At 35.3% G+C, this 15,383-nt stretch overlaps 1 protein-coding gene across 2 annotated transcripts in view; it reads left to right on the top strand.

Annotated features, from left to right (window-relative positions):
• Positions 1-510: 510 nt before the first annotated feature.
• The window catches only part of Otogl (otogelin like), a 124,283-nt gene continuing 109,410 nt past the window's right edge, over positions 511-15,383 (top strand). For both annotated transcript variants that reach the window (XM_078053101.1, XM_078053100.1), the window contains exons 1-7: positions 511-589; positions 1,579-1,618; positions 2,651-2,699; positions 8,191-8,257; positions 9,994-10,092; positions 11,609-11,763; positions 14,852-14,973. In XM_078053101.1, coding sequence (XP_077909227.1) covers positions 511-589; positions 1,579-1,618; positions 2,651-2,699; positions 8,191-8,257; positions 9,994-10,092; positions 11,609-11,763; positions 14,852-14,973 — 611 coding nt within the window. The remainder of the gene's footprint in view (positions 590-1,578; positions 1,619-2,650; positions 2,700-8,190; positions 8,258-9,993; positions 10,093-11,608; positions 11,764-14,851; positions 14,974-15,383) is intronic.

Here is a 15,383-nt window from a genome sequence, read left to right as displayed (position 1 = left end):
TTTTTTAATTCTTTAAGAAAAATTTATGAGCATAGACATTTTAGGAAATATTGATAGGAGTTTATTTCCCCCTTTTTTGAAGGACACTTTTATGAATAAAAATTTAAAACAGAATGGATCAACATTTAGGAATAATGGCTATCTCTTATGTCATTAGGAGATATCAACAAGTTTTTTCTTTTTGATGCCACTGTCTTTAGAAATCATAAAAGGCAGACATAGGCTAAAGAGGCTATGATGTGCGGGTGTGGGGTGGGCTGTAACTAATACCAGCTCAGGTGAGCAGCTGCCATGCATTGCTAATGAGGAACCCAGCTAAAGGATTGTTGCACATTCTAAAGCTTCAGATGCTGTGTGTGGTTAGAAGCCTGGAATTCCTTTTTAAATTACTTTGTTACACAGCTATATTTATTAGAATTTGAGCACACTACAAATACACATACTTCTAAGATGTCATTATAGTAAAGGCCCACAATCTGGTTACATTTCAGAGAGAAAGTCTACACTGAAATGAACATTGTGAGAAAATTCAATTTGATGATACCTTGGGGTACATTCTTGCTCCATATACTGCTGTTTTCCTTACAAGGTAAGAACTTACATTAATTTTTTACCTTAATTTATCAAATTTTAGCCTTTCTTACAATTGATAATAGTTTTTTTTAAATAAAGCATTTTTAAGTCATTGGAATGACATTCAGGTAATCTTATTGAAAATTCTTAATGATATGGAAAACATGGACCTTTTACTTGTTATTTTTTGTGTCTTTTTAATGGCTATTTAGAATCATGCTTCAATAATGTGCAATTATACTAGAAATTCTGGTTAATTTTTTCTTCTAAAAGATTATTTAAAATAATTGTCTATGTTAGAATAAAGATTGGGTATTTAAACTTTCTTCATACCATCAAGCCCCCAAATGGAAAAAAAAAATTGTTTGAAGACTGACTTTTAACAGTTGAGGTTAAGAATTAATTTCCCATTATTTTTGACAGTAATTTTACCCATAAATTAGTTTTTATGATGTATTTTCATGGGGAAATCATATATTTACATTTAGTTTTTAGTTTTTAATCCCTGAAAAAGGCTGTATGCTTGGGAGATTGTAGGGAAAAGGGGAAAAATTATTGAAGTGCAAACCACAGGAGAGATCAAGAGACACCACCTTCCAATCCTAGTAGTGACTGGAAACCCAATGAAGAAGGTGTCCTAGGATGCTGGAAGGGACATTGGAGATCCATTTGCACAACACCAGCATTCTGTGGTATGTTTGTTATCTTGCTTAAGTCTGGCAAATAAATGATAGGACCGGAACTATAACTTGGATCTCTGATTCCAAGTCTAGTGCTCCCTTCGTTGCATTATGTCTCTGTGTAAATCCATGTACACTGCTTGTTCTTTTTGAATTATCACTTAACTCCAGTGTCTCACAGACAATGTCCTGGTCAGAATTCTCTGTAAAGTACAAAATAATTAGCAGCGAAATTGATGTTACAATGAACTGTTAAGCAACCACAACACTGACCAAGATACTTGTAGGCTTTTCATTCTTATCTTTATATATTTATGTCTGGCAGGATATATTTGTGTATCATCCATCTTGATGGGAACATCGAAGTGAGTATTTCTTGTTTTTTTTTTTACCCTCGAAAACAAGAAATAATGGAAATAGCACAGCTCTGCAGACAATTGTATCTGCTTTTAAAAATGAATGACATATTTTACGAAAAATGAAATAAATTTTATAAGACATTTCCTCAAGTTATAAGTGATTTGGCATACATTTCCTTATTTATGAAGCTAAAATATTTCCTTTTAATTACAAGAAGAGTTCTTGGTGGTGTCCACTAACTATAGGTACTAACGAGATTTTTATTTCGAAGATTTGTAAAGAGGCTATATGCAGTAATATAAATTTTTATTATTAATACACATTGATTACAAATGTATTTTTTTCTGAATTCTTAAAATAAGGTAAAACAAATTTTAATGATTAAAAAAATAAAGTAGTTCTGGCAGTTGAATAATGAAAATCACTTTTTGGACTAAATTAATCTGCTGAATAAAAAAACCAATTCTATTCTGCATTTGATTATTGACAAAAATTTTTATCAATATATATAAAACACAAAAATATAAAACACCATAAAAAATATTCACCTTAGTGAATGAACTGGTTTTGAATAATAGCAATGTGCGGCCCCTACTCACATTAATTTTAGTCTGCCCTTTATGACATGGAACAGGAGAGAATTGAGTATTATGATTGAAAAGAAACCGGGTGTACTCTTGGCAAAAACTGACTTCACCAGATTTACCAAGTCATGTGGTGGAAATATTATGCTGGTTGGTGCTACAATATTACACTATTTTATTTCTCTATTTCCAAGTTCCTTCCTAAAATCCAGTTTACATCAGAGACTGGAGAGATTTGGGGACACTCCTAAGTTTTGTAAAATGAGACAGCACCACCACCCAAATCTAACCCCTTCAAAAAGGGGAGGGGGACCTTTTAAATGTTAAACCAAGAAAGACCTCTTTGATAAAGTGATGGAAATCAGGAGGAAAACACCAGCTCTCTCTTGGGAGAGGCTTGTTCAGGTTGCCTAGGGGCCTCTGATTATACAAGTTCTTTTTGTTTTCTTCTAGAAATGAGTTTAATGAAAATCGACAGAAAAGAGCTCTTTTAGCAGCACAGGTAGGTTATGCCTCAGATGGAGAGGGAGGCAGAGAAATAATCCATTCTGCTTTGGACTCTGCTGTCACTTCAACAATGAGACCTTTGTAGAGGGGAATAAAATGTTAAAAACAAAACAGAAAGCGGGAGAAAGAGGCAAAGTAACTTCTCTGCTTTTTTTTTTGTGACCCTCAATTTCATGCTTGGTTCTCATTGACATATTTGAAGTGAAATACGTTTTTTTTTTTTTTTTTTTTTGTGTGTGTGTGTGTGTGTGTGCTCTTCATCTTAGTTATCTAACAGATGGGCTTGAAGCATTTATGGAAGATTGAATCCCATCCACTTGGTAGGAAATTTGAATTTGTTAGGCACAATGTCAATGAGGACCATAGCAATAATACAAATACTTTCAAGAAGGAGCGGACAAAGATCAAAAATGCTACAAGTTAAATACTGTAGGAGGGCATCAAATCTTGATGTCCTGACAGAGATGGCTTTTGTATTTTCTGAAGAATGTAAATTGTGGGCATCTCTGAAGAGGTAACTGGTTTTCGGAGGACAGGGTGACATTGAATTTGAGGAGCTCTTCTTGCTTGGGTCCCTTTATATAAAAGATATTGGGTAACATAATTGCATTACCTACAAACTATAGTCAGAACATTCAAATGAATTGATTTCAGAAAATGTTTCTCTATAAGAGATAGTTTGCAAAATAAGAGAATCCTAACTTAGTAAAGGCATTTAGGGGAAAGTAATGTGATTTGAATATTTATATAGCAAACAGCTTAAATATTCAAGGAAGCCTTTGACAAATGCTAAAGTGCAAACAATTTCTACTAGCATTTTTTGATGGATGCCTGCATTTGTATATTTTATGGTATTGAAGAAAAGAATTAGTAGATGAATGTATGACAGATTTGATATGCTGTTGTTACAGTTTAGGAAACCAAACTGATTTATTTTTGTCAAGAGTAGAGACTTTTTTTTTTCCCTCCAGAATGGGCAAAGGATTTTATGTAGAATCCAAACACTATTTTTTTTTTCCATCACCAAACCTATAAAAAGGGGAACACATTGCCCGCTAACTGGATTCCACCTTCTGGGTCCCCTTCTTCCTCCGGGAGAAGTCTTTTCTTCTGTCCTTTAATAAATTTCTAATCTCTACTCTGAAAAAAAAAAGAAAAGAGAGTGTTTTGCATACAAAGTACTTATGTATCATGTGAAGTGGTTAAAATGATTTTTCTCTAAGAAGGAAAGGTACATGTTTGCTAGAAGATACTATGTTAATTAGACAAAGTCATCCACATGACTCAGTAAGAAATCTGATTTTGAGAAAAACTTTCTGGTGAATCCAGTAGATTGAGGGACCTTTGAAATATACTCCGAAGGTGTCAGTCATATAAAGTGCCCTATGGATGAGACTATACTATTGTGCATTTCAATGTATAATTTTCCTGAACACCTTCTTTCTGATACTGAGTGAGGAACACACTTTCCTTGTCTTGATGTCCTCCTTAAGGAGAACAAAGAGCAGGGGACTTGCACTTCTATTTTCTATAGCTAGAGAGTGTGCATCAAAATCATGTAATATTCCTGGACAGATTTAAAAAGAAGAAATGTTAAAGAAGGTCAATGAGAACATAATCATGCACGACCCTCTGTCAGATATCAGTCTTGTGTTATAAGGCCATTTATGTCCATTGATTCACTCACATGCTTTAAGAACACAGCACTGATGGGTAAACAACTGTACTCAGAAATACATTGGCAACGAAGTGATCCAGAGAAGGATAGACAGACTTTCACAGATGTTGCAATGATTTCCCACATAAAGCCTGTAATTTTTTGGTGCTTCTCCTGTGGAGTTATAATCAGTAAGGCAGAAGAATGGGCTGTCCTCTTTTATCACTTATGTGAATATGTGCACCCAATGCCTGGGGTATTTTTGTATTTGCATTCCAGTCCAACTATTCCCTGGAAGCAGGTGCTGAGACATAGACTTAGGAGCAGGTTATTTACTTGCAGAGTGCACAGATGAGGGAGAGGCAAAAGTAAGGGAAGAAGGGAGAAAATTGAATATAGGGTATATTAATGAGGGGCTTTCTGTTGTAGGCACTTGGGACCTGCTCTTATTGGGAACCCTATGAGGAACTGGGTAGCATGTATCCTAGAATTATTTCCACAGTGAGAATCTAGAATATTTATGCATCAATTCCTCTTTCTCACTGGTCAAGAGTGGCTTCTGAGGACTTTTAAATACCCAGGAAAGCACTATTTGTCATTTGTCCTGCTTGGACTCTGTCCTCAGGCAGAGAGAGAAAGAACCTAAGGTTTGAAGTTAGAGGCTGTCAGTGTGCACAGGAACCCAGATAGATTTCAAGGTGAATTTGAGGAAGTTCTGAAAGGGGCATCAACAGAGTCTGCTGTAGTCATGACTCTCAACACCCTTGGGAACTTTTTTTTTTTTTCCATTCAGTTGATGTTTGTTGCCAACATATCAAGCATTATGCTAGAGATATAAACAAGAATAGCAGGGCTTGATATCTAGAAACTCCATGTCTAGTGGAAGTAGGGTTATAGAGAAGTAATTTCTGTGCAATTGGCTCATTGAATGTAAGATGCCATCAATTACCTGTCAATATCCTTGTGACGTAAAAATTTAAAAGCTCTTAATTATCCGTGTAAAATGCCATTTTAAGTTCAGATTTATTTTTTTAAAAAAATGCTGAGTGTCACATCTAGCACTGGTGAAATGGGTAATGATGCTCTGATACATAGGATGGAGGCTGGGGTAGTTAGGAGGCTGGTGTGTAGTAGTCATTGCAGTGTCTATAGTGGAAGTGTGGGTTGGGTGGGCCAAGAAACAAATTATATTTTTTTGCCTTGGCCTTATATTATCCAGTGTATTCCATTTTGCCCAAGAATAGCAATAGGAGGCATGTTTCTAACCCTTGTTACGTGCTTGGAACTAAATGCATTACTTCTATGATTTCATTTAATCCTCACAATTCTGTGAAGCAGGTGTTATTATTCCTTTTTTATATAATGGGAAACTGAGACTGAACAGGTTGAGTAATTTTATCAAGGGTATGTGGGACGCAGAATTGAAATTACTATACACATTTGTTGAGCATCAGAGATGATTGGTTGGCGTACACTAATAAGATTGGCCTAAAATCATTTGGGAGCAAAGTAGGAAGATGTTGGTACCCAGTAAAAAAATCAACTACATTTGGTTTAGGCAGCCAGAAAGAATATGGCTGATGAGAAAATAAGACTTGCTGTCCAGGTGGAATCAAGGTCATAGACAGTTGTGAGTTTAATTTGGTTTGTAGACAGAGGCAAAGACAGATAAATAGAGGAGATGGAGCAGTGGGGATGAAACCTGGGAGGATGTGAACAGGAAACAGTGAACTTGGAGCCATGGCGTGGGTCAAAGAGTTTAGAAATGAGTCTTCAAGCTGGGCATGGTTACACATACCTGTAATCCCAGCGGCTCGGGAGGCTGAGACAAGAGGATTGCAGGTTCAAAGCCAGCCTCAGCAAAAAAGCAAGGAGCTAAGCAACTCAGCGACACCTTGTCTCTAAATAAAATACAAGATAGGGCTGGGGATGTGGTTCAGTGGCCAAGTGCTCCTGAGTTCAATCCTGCTATCTCCCACCCCTACCCTGCAAAAAAAAAAAAGATTAATAAAAAGAAATGAGTCTTCAAATATTGAGAGATAATGAAGCCAGAATTAGACAGGCAGTCAGGATAGGTAAGTAAATCGAGTCAGGCAGGATCAAGGAGGCCAATTTGAGTGAGTCCAGGAAGTTGGAGACTGTCCCCTGAGGGACTGAAATGTATTAAATGTATTAAGGCCTTCAGAGCCCTTCCTCCACCCTTATCAAGAAACTGCCCCTGCTCCAACCTGTTGCTAAGGTAACCTGTCCCAGGAATTGCCCCTCCTGACAGGGAGCTCTAAGGTTGTTCATTAATGTAGGTCCTGGGCTGCTCCCTTCTGCCCTTCCCCCTTCAGCCCACCTGTTTCCCACCTTTTGGCCATCCCACCTAGCATTCCTGGGCCTAGTCACCTATGCAGGAAGAAGAGAGATAAGGGGAAGAGAAGAGGAGAACAAAGGAAGCCTAGGACATATAAAAAGGGCAGAACTTATCGCTTCTTGGGATACCAGGATAGCAGCTATGGCCCCCTTCTCCCTCCCAGGAGAAGTCTGTATTACCCCTTTTTAAATAAACCCTGCTTCATATGCTTGCCTCAGCGTGCTTCTCTAATGTTCAAACTTCAACATGTGAGGAAGCAGGACTCGTCACCGATAAGCAGCGGTTTCATATAGCATAGAGCAGGTTTTCCTATTCAAAGAAAAAGTACTGAGACGGAAAAATGCCAAAATAAAACTTCACATGTGGGCAGGTGACCAGAGTCTGTGGAAAAAGGACTCCGTTTCTCACATGATGTCCCTCATCCCTCCTTCCTTTTCATCCTTCCCCTTCTCCGGTTTTTCCAACATCATCAGCTGCTTTATTTGACAATTGTGTGGCAAATTTGGGGTTTGTGTTTCTTCTGTCAAATATGAAAAATGCTATTGGGAGAGATATGGCCCGAGTTGTATATGCAATTGGTACTGATTTGGACTAATCATCTACAATTGATTAGTTTTAAATCCACAATTATTTGATATGGATGTCTCACAAGCGTTGTTCAGATTGAGACAAGTCCCTTTATTACTGATTTCTCTGTGAAAGAATTATGCTGAAAACTTTACCTATTTTGTTTTACTTCATTGTCATAACTATGAAATGAAGTAGGTGCCATGATGGTTTCCTTTTTACAGATGAGTAAAGGGAGGCACTCACTGAGAGGTTAAGAAACTTGCCAAAGTGTAAAGTTATGACAGAGTCAGGACTTTACTCCAGGTCTGTTTGTTTCTATAATTCATGCTTTTAACCCTTACTTGAAACTACCTTAGGCTCTATAAAGAGATGTATTTTAATGTTCCATGAACTTTAAAGTGCCAACTCTTTGGAGCTAAAGGTGACACATCGACTCTGAAACAGCTGGTGCTTTTGTGGCTAGTGATTGGTGCTCAGGTTGCAAGACAGCACCCACTGTTGGTCCATTAGCCCCATGCAGTTTTTTCTAGCCCCATCTGCACCTGGAAATGTCAGAGAACTGCTGTTCCTGCAGGCAAAGCAATCAATTAATCCACAGATTAGGCTCCAGCCAGGTTCCTTTCCCAAGGGGGTGATGGGCCTGAGAATGAGGAAGCAAAGTGAGGATGAGAGCAGAGAAGGCAAATGACTTGTCAAAGTCATGGAAGAACCCAAACAAAGGCTTGAAACCGGGTCATCTACCTACAACCCTGAAGGAGCCCTTTCTGCCTCACTGAGACAGTCTCTATAATCCATGGAAATACAAAGTCAGTACTTCATCATTTCTGTATTTGTAGCTATTTTCCGGATTTTTCCATCTGCATGTTTGGCTTGAAAAAATAATTCTTATTTCTTTCAAAGCTTGAAGCAACTTCTCCAAGATATTTTTTCCATGAAGCTATTAACTGGGGTGAGAGCAAAATAAAAGGTCAGTTGTTATACCTGTGTTTTTGTTTTGTTTTCTCAAAAGGTCCCTTTGGGAGATAATATTGAATCACTTCTGTATTGTTTCCATGTACTTCATGGAGGAAACTAAACCAGGGTGGTAATAATAGTTAATAACTTAAGTTCATTTCCTATAGAAATTCAAATTATTTTTTAAAATAACCAGAGCTAAACATTTAGACAAAACCCATAAAACCTGGAATGATGTCACTGGGAATCAAAACCCCCATTTCTGCATCATTTATTTTTTCCTTAATTCCTTGACATTCCTATTTTGCTTAAAATAATAATAATAATTAAATAATAAATAATATCAATTAAGTATTAATTATCATTTAATAATTAAGTAATAATTTCACATTTCCTTTAAGTAATTTAAAATTTGAGAGGAAACTAGAAAATAGAAATTCTTATTATGATGTTTAAAATCACATGGATCCTCACCAGTTTTGGTTTGCTATTTGTTTTCAGGAGAACAAACAGGAGTGTAAATAAAATTTTGAAGGAGATACATTTGTTTACTTAAATATTTAAATATATATTCATTGGTAAAGCTTAAGACTGTAACTAAGATAAACTTTAAAGGTAAATGTGCACCTTAAGGAAAAAACTGCTTTTAAGTTTATGAAAAACATAATTTTCACCAATATTTATAGTTTAAGGTAAAACAGCTCATTTCTACTCACTAAGGATTTATGAAGAGATTTGTGCATTTTAAACTGTACAGATAGCAATGAATCTTAAGTTGGAAAGTAATAATAGGATTTTCTCATTCTTGTCTCTGGCAGAACTGTGGTTAAATTACTAAAGTTAGATGAATGTCTTCCATGAACTTGACATATCCCAGGCGGGCCCAACTTCTTTAGTAATACTTTATGGTGACTCAAAGATGTTCTCTAATTCTTCTGATATGTGACTTAAGTTCTTCCTGCTTGAGTTTTGCCAGTTGCCTCTTGTCCTCTCCTTAACAGAAGAAAAATTTTTATTGTGATTCATTTGCATTTTTTAAATCCACTCCAAAGATGATAACAAAATTAGGATTGGAGCTCGTGGTGACTTGCTTCCTCTTTTTTAATGTAAATCTTTGGAGCAAGTTTTCTTTCCACAAAAGGTAATCCTTTTGGTGACAGCCAGCAGTGACATGGGCTTAGGTCTCATCAATATTAAGCACAGGTTCCAGAGATATTGCTTCATTTATATTGAGCCTAAGGATTATTAATAAACAAATTTTGAATGCAGTGTTTAATCATTCTATTCAATAGTAGGAGTTCCTTTTTTTTTTTTTCATGATTCCTTAAGTAAATGCTGATACCATTCTTTAGTACCATGCTTGCTCCTGGAGAAGGAGCAGATCGGAAGTGCAGCTGGTGCTGAACTCCATCAATGGAATCCTCTGCAGTTTGTGTATTTCTGGTTCTCATCATCTGGGACAGTGATTCCTTACATGGGAACTTGACCTTTCAATTGCTTGAAGGAGGATGACCTTTGCTCTCAGAGTAGTTTGAGATGTGAAAGCCTGTCTTTCTTGCTTCACAGCTCACATAATGAAATGAGCTAGATAGAGATTTGATAGGTTTAATTCTTTAGCTTCTCAATGCAAGAGGCCCAGGGTTCTATTTAAGTTTATGGTGGTTACAGTTAGTCCAAGTTGGATCTTGACATATTGTGCTTATAAGAGCCCATGCATGCCAGAAAATAACTTATTATTTTGCTCCTCAGGTTCTTGTCCTCATGAATGCCTTAACGGAGCTTTCTGTTCTAAGACTGGTACATGTGACTGTCAAATATTTCAAGCTCTTGGGACAAGGTGCCAGATTAGTAAGTGTCAGGGATATTTGTGAGAGAATTATGGGATGCTGAAAAGAACATGAAGGCATAATTTTGCTATGGCAGTGTTCATCCATTGGGAGTTGTATATTAACTAGAGAGCTGACAATTTATTTTCAGTGATTTGAAATGATTTTGAAACAATGTAAAATAAAATAAATATGCATACTTTTCCTTCATGCTGATTTCTAATGTTTTCCTAGTATTCTTTACACTTTATACACTACTAGTCAATCATAATAAATTCTCAGTCATCTCTCTTTTATTTTGTAAGTTAGATTCTTTATTTGGAGCCACACATTCTTTTTGAATTTGAGTTAACTGATTATTCTGTACAAAAATATTGTAATATAATTGAGAGTTCTTCAAAACAGGGGAGTTTTTTCTTTTTCTAAGTTTTTATCTATAGTGTTTAAGATAGGATCTTATGTGAATATGATCAATAAATTTTCATTTAATCAATATTTATTGAGCATTTACTAGATCCCAATGTAGGCAAAAGGCTATACATGTGTGAACAATATCGACATGTTCCTGTTCTCCTGGAGGCTGCAGTCTAGAAATATATCTTATATACAAGAGATACACAATAATTAAACTTGTGACATGTACTATAAAGAAAAGTACAAGATGAATGAAAATATACCACAGAAAATATGCACTGGCAGGAAAGACTGCTTTAAAAGTGAATCACCTGCTGGGCATGGTGATGTATGTCCGTAATCCCAGTAGCTCAGGAAGCTGAGGCAGAAGGATCCCAAGTTCAAAGCCAGCCTCAGCAATTTAGCAAGGACCTAACTGATTTAGCAAGACTGCCTCAAAAAAAAAAAAAAAAAAAAAAGAATCATCCTGTGTCTTTTACTGGCTAGAAACAGTAAATTTAAGTAAAAATTACAAAAAGAAAGAAAAGGCACTAAACAGAATATCTACGAGGGTAGATATGATGATCACAGGAAATGAAGTTGTATCATATAAGATGAATATTGCTTGAGATTTGGCCACTCTGAGGTCATGATTTCTGAAATTCCAGTAAACTTTGAACAACTAATGCTGTTTTATTTTGTTTTGGTCAATATGGTATCTCTTCGAATACCATAAAAATATTTTTGAAAGAACTGTGGAGACTGGAACACTCTAATGCTACCTATGCAAAGTTTTAGGACAGGCAATGGTGACATTTCTCCTTTCTGAGCCACATATTTGCTTTATCAGCACCACCTTCTTTTCTTATATCATTTCCTTGGTCTTCCTTTCTCCTACACTCTCCTTTTGGAAGTAAAAATTAATATCAATCATTTTTCAGAACAAATTGAAGACCCTGTTTTTCCTTTAAAAGTTTGATAGTTTTGACAGCATCTAGTAATTTCATAATAGTTTTTTTTTTGTGATAGAAACTACCAAAGAAGAAAATACTTATTTCATTGAAAATTAGAATCATCATAACTGAACATGACTAGAGGCAACTAATTTCTTTCATTTTACTGAACTTTTTCCTATTTCTTTTCAGTCCCAAACATGGGCATTGGCAGAGATGGTATTTGCAAAACCTGGGGACAATATCATTTTGAAACATTTGATGGCATCTACTATTACTTTCCAGGAACTTGTTCCTATATTTTTGCAAAGGACTGTGGTAATTTGGAGCCTCGGTACACTGTATGGGTAGGTGATCCTAGAATATATTCATTTAAAAAAATTATTTCTGGAAAAGTGTATCCTTAAAAGAACTGGACAAATGATGGGGAATAGATAATAATAATAGAATGACTACTCAGGGTTCTGTTTTTAATGGATAGACCAAATTTGTGATTATATTGAGTATAATTCTATTGAGATGAGGCCTAGCATTGTGAGAAATAGGGTTTGAATCCCTGTTGGAGGATCTTATAGGCAATGCATAAGTGTCTGTTATGGATGTCATGATGTCAACACCAGTCATCATCTCTAATCTTCAAGTTTTGTTTGATTATTGAAAAGGGGGTAGGTTCAATCACCAACCCTATTGCTTACACTTATTTCCTTCTTGACACTTTAATTGAGGGGGGTACATACTTAACCCTGAGTTCAAGTCCCAGTACCAAAACAAAACAAACCAAACCAGCATTCTTAGTATGGACTGGAAGCTGACATTTCTTCATTGGCATATACAAACTACATAATTGTTAGTTAGATTAATATTATATGATGGAGCTCAGAGAATTAGTTCTTAGATGCAGAACTACTTATTCAAATGAATAAGTAGGAGACATCTCAAGATTCAAATTGTAGAGTAGCTCTAGTTCAAGTAAGATAATTCCCCTGTGAATTATCCTTTAGTGAATTTCTAGGCATCTCAAAGCACAACCAAGAAACGGCTTGAAGTCCTGCTTTAAAAGCTAAATCTTTTCATAGCCAATATGTGTTTAAATTCCTGCTAATTGTTTTTCCTTCTAACTTATATGTTGAAGTTGCCTAAATTCTTCTTCTGTCTTAGATGATGCAAATATTAAAAAGTAGGAACTGAAACTTTATTCAGGGATCTGGGTCTGCAACTCAGAAAGGCAACGAGGTATATTGACCTTTGAAAGTGTGGAGCCTATGGCTAAGAAATTAGAGGTGTCTTTAGATAGGAAAGTTAGTGGGATGCATTTTCAGTGCTCACAGAGTTCTTGTTGTTAGCTTCTTCATTGTCATTGACTCCCTCTTCCCCTCCTCCCAATAGGTTTCTCTCTCTATATTGGTATTCCTGTTTCTCTATATTGGTATTCACTTAACTCCTTTGACTTTCTCATTGAAATGTTCTTGTCCAGTGTCTTACTCTTCTGAGGCCTAAGGTATCAACTAGTTCATCATCCTTTGATAATAATACAAAGTGTAGAAAATTTGAAGATTCAGAGAAGTCTAAAAGAATAATATTAGGGTTATCAGTCAAGAATTACCATTACCATTGCTAATGGCTTCATATATTTCTTTATAGGATTTTTTTTACTCTACATTTTATACAGATTTATAGAATTGAAATTACACTGTGTATTGTTTTTCCATTCTAAATTTTTACTCAATGTTATATCAAGAGCTTTCTTAAATGTCAAAGTGTTTTAACAAACATAATTTTTACTAGCTGTATACATTTCAATTCATGGTATGCCCAAATGATTTAATGATGTCCATTTTGGAAATTTTGGTTTTTAAGATCAGTATTTAAAAAAACTATTTATGCAGTTTCCTTCTTTATACTTCTGATATTTTTTCTTTTTAAATGTAATTTTATTTTTATGAATATAGTACATGACAATAATTTGAAAGATTTCATAAAAATAGCAAAAAATAACCCTACCTTCCTTCTTTTTTTTTTTTGGTTTGCTACTAGGAATTGAACCCAGAGGCTCTTGACCCCTGAGCCACATCCCCAGCCTATTTTACATTTTATTTAGTCTTGCTAAATTGCTTAGAGCCTCACTAAATCATGGAGTCTGGCTTTGAACTCGAAATCCTCCTGCTTCATCCTCCAGAGTAGCTGGGATTACAGGCATGTGCCACTATACCTGGCCTTTCTTCATTCCTGTTGCAGTTTGGCTCCACAGAGGCAACTTTTGAAACTCTTTCTTTGTGTTTTTAATCTTACATAAAGATATGATATTATTTCTTTATTTTTTAAAAGTTAGAACTTATTTGGAGCTGGGGTTGTGGCTCAGTGGTAGAGGGCTTGCCTCGCATGTGAGGCACTGGATTAAATTTTCATTACCACATAAAAATAAATAAATAAAATAAAATGTAGAACAATAATTTTATTGTTCATCTATAACTAAAATAATTTTTTAGAAAGTTAGAACTTATGTATTCACTTCCTTTTATGGAAAATGAGGAATCATCTTAATTACAGCATACTTTAACACTTAGTTACATGCACACACACAGAAACAGATACACTTGCAGATACACAAACACACATACACGTATACCCCCACTTCTTCATTCCTTCTAATAGAGTTATATCACTATTTTTGGTTCAATCAACATATGGATGTTACATTGGAGTCACTATGTAAGCATTGCTTAGAGCTGCACCCAATAGGTTAGAGTGAGTTTATTTCTCTTGTACATTTTCCTAGAGTAAACAGTTATCCCATCTTTTGTTTGCTGCATTTCCTTTACTGATTTCTTTTGAGGCCACTGTGTATCTACCACGTGGGATTTCTATTCAGTCTCCTCCTGGAGAATTTTGTTCCCTCTCTATGTTGCTATTACTATTTCTTGGATCCTAATGAAACTCCAGTGAACTGGGAACTGTATTCATACTTGAGAGACAGGCTCTGAAAAGCCTATTGGATGTTCTGAACGTATAGCCAGTGTTTGCAGTGGTGTTTAAACAGGGATTCATTTCTTCTTTTTTAACTTACTTTTCACTAGTTCTTAAGTTTTTTTTTTTTTAAGTTTGAAAAAAGATTCTTTTCCTGGAAAGTATGCATGGGGGGAAAACACTTTTGAAATATTAATTATAATTTGAAAAACACTTTCAGAATTTTGAAGTTCAATTCACTGTGATTTCTGATCATTTGCATTTAGAAAGTTAATTCTGTTGTCCAGCTTGTGGGGTAAATATTTCTTTTCTCTCAATATTCACAAATGTCATATAGCTTTGTAGAATGTCTTGGGACTAATGAAGCTACAGAACTATAAACATGCATTGTGATTTTAATAACCCAAGTGGATTTCATTTGTTATTGTTGTTGGTTCCTATGCTTTTTTTTTCCATTTTTCTCCCTTAAAGGTTCATAATAGTCCTAGATGCTTTGGTTCAGTGTATACTTGTTATCGGTCAATCAGCTTATTTTTTTCAAACCAAGAGGAAATTCGAATTTATGGCCATGAAATTAAAAAAGATGGAATCAGGTAATGTATGATAAATGATATAATAAAAATGATACAACAGATTAACAGAATTTTAAAATATCTCAGTCTGGAAGTGAATTGTAGAGATTAGGAAGAGATTTTTCTTCAACAGTACCCTTCCATTGTATGGGAGATATGAAAACTTCAGTGGAATCTAAGGCCAAGCAGGTAGCCAGGAATCTTACCAGTTTGACCTTTCTAATTCTTGTGCAGGACAGAAATATATTTACACAGGTACAGATAAGTTTATCATATTTTTTAAATGAGAAATTCAAGAAATTTTTATACTGAACTCCTGATTATTTTATTTTATATTCAACTCCTGATTATTTTTTTTCTTAAATATTTCCTCTTTATCTTTGTAGCAGGACCTTACAAAAATCTATTTTGTTTTATTTTTGAAATGATAA

This window comes from Ictidomys tridecemlineatus, chromosome 6 (genome assembly GCF_052094955.1).
Source record: "Ictidomys tridecemlineatus isolate mIctTri1 chromosome 6, mIctTri1.hap1, whole genome shotgun sequence".
Classification (NCBI taxonomy): Eukaryota; Metazoa; Chordata; class Mammalia; order Rodentia; family Sciuridae; genus Ictidomys; species Ictidomys tridecemlineatus.
The sequence above is the reverse complement of the archived record's forward strand: the minus strand, read 5'-3'. Positions and strand labels throughout refer to the sequence as shown.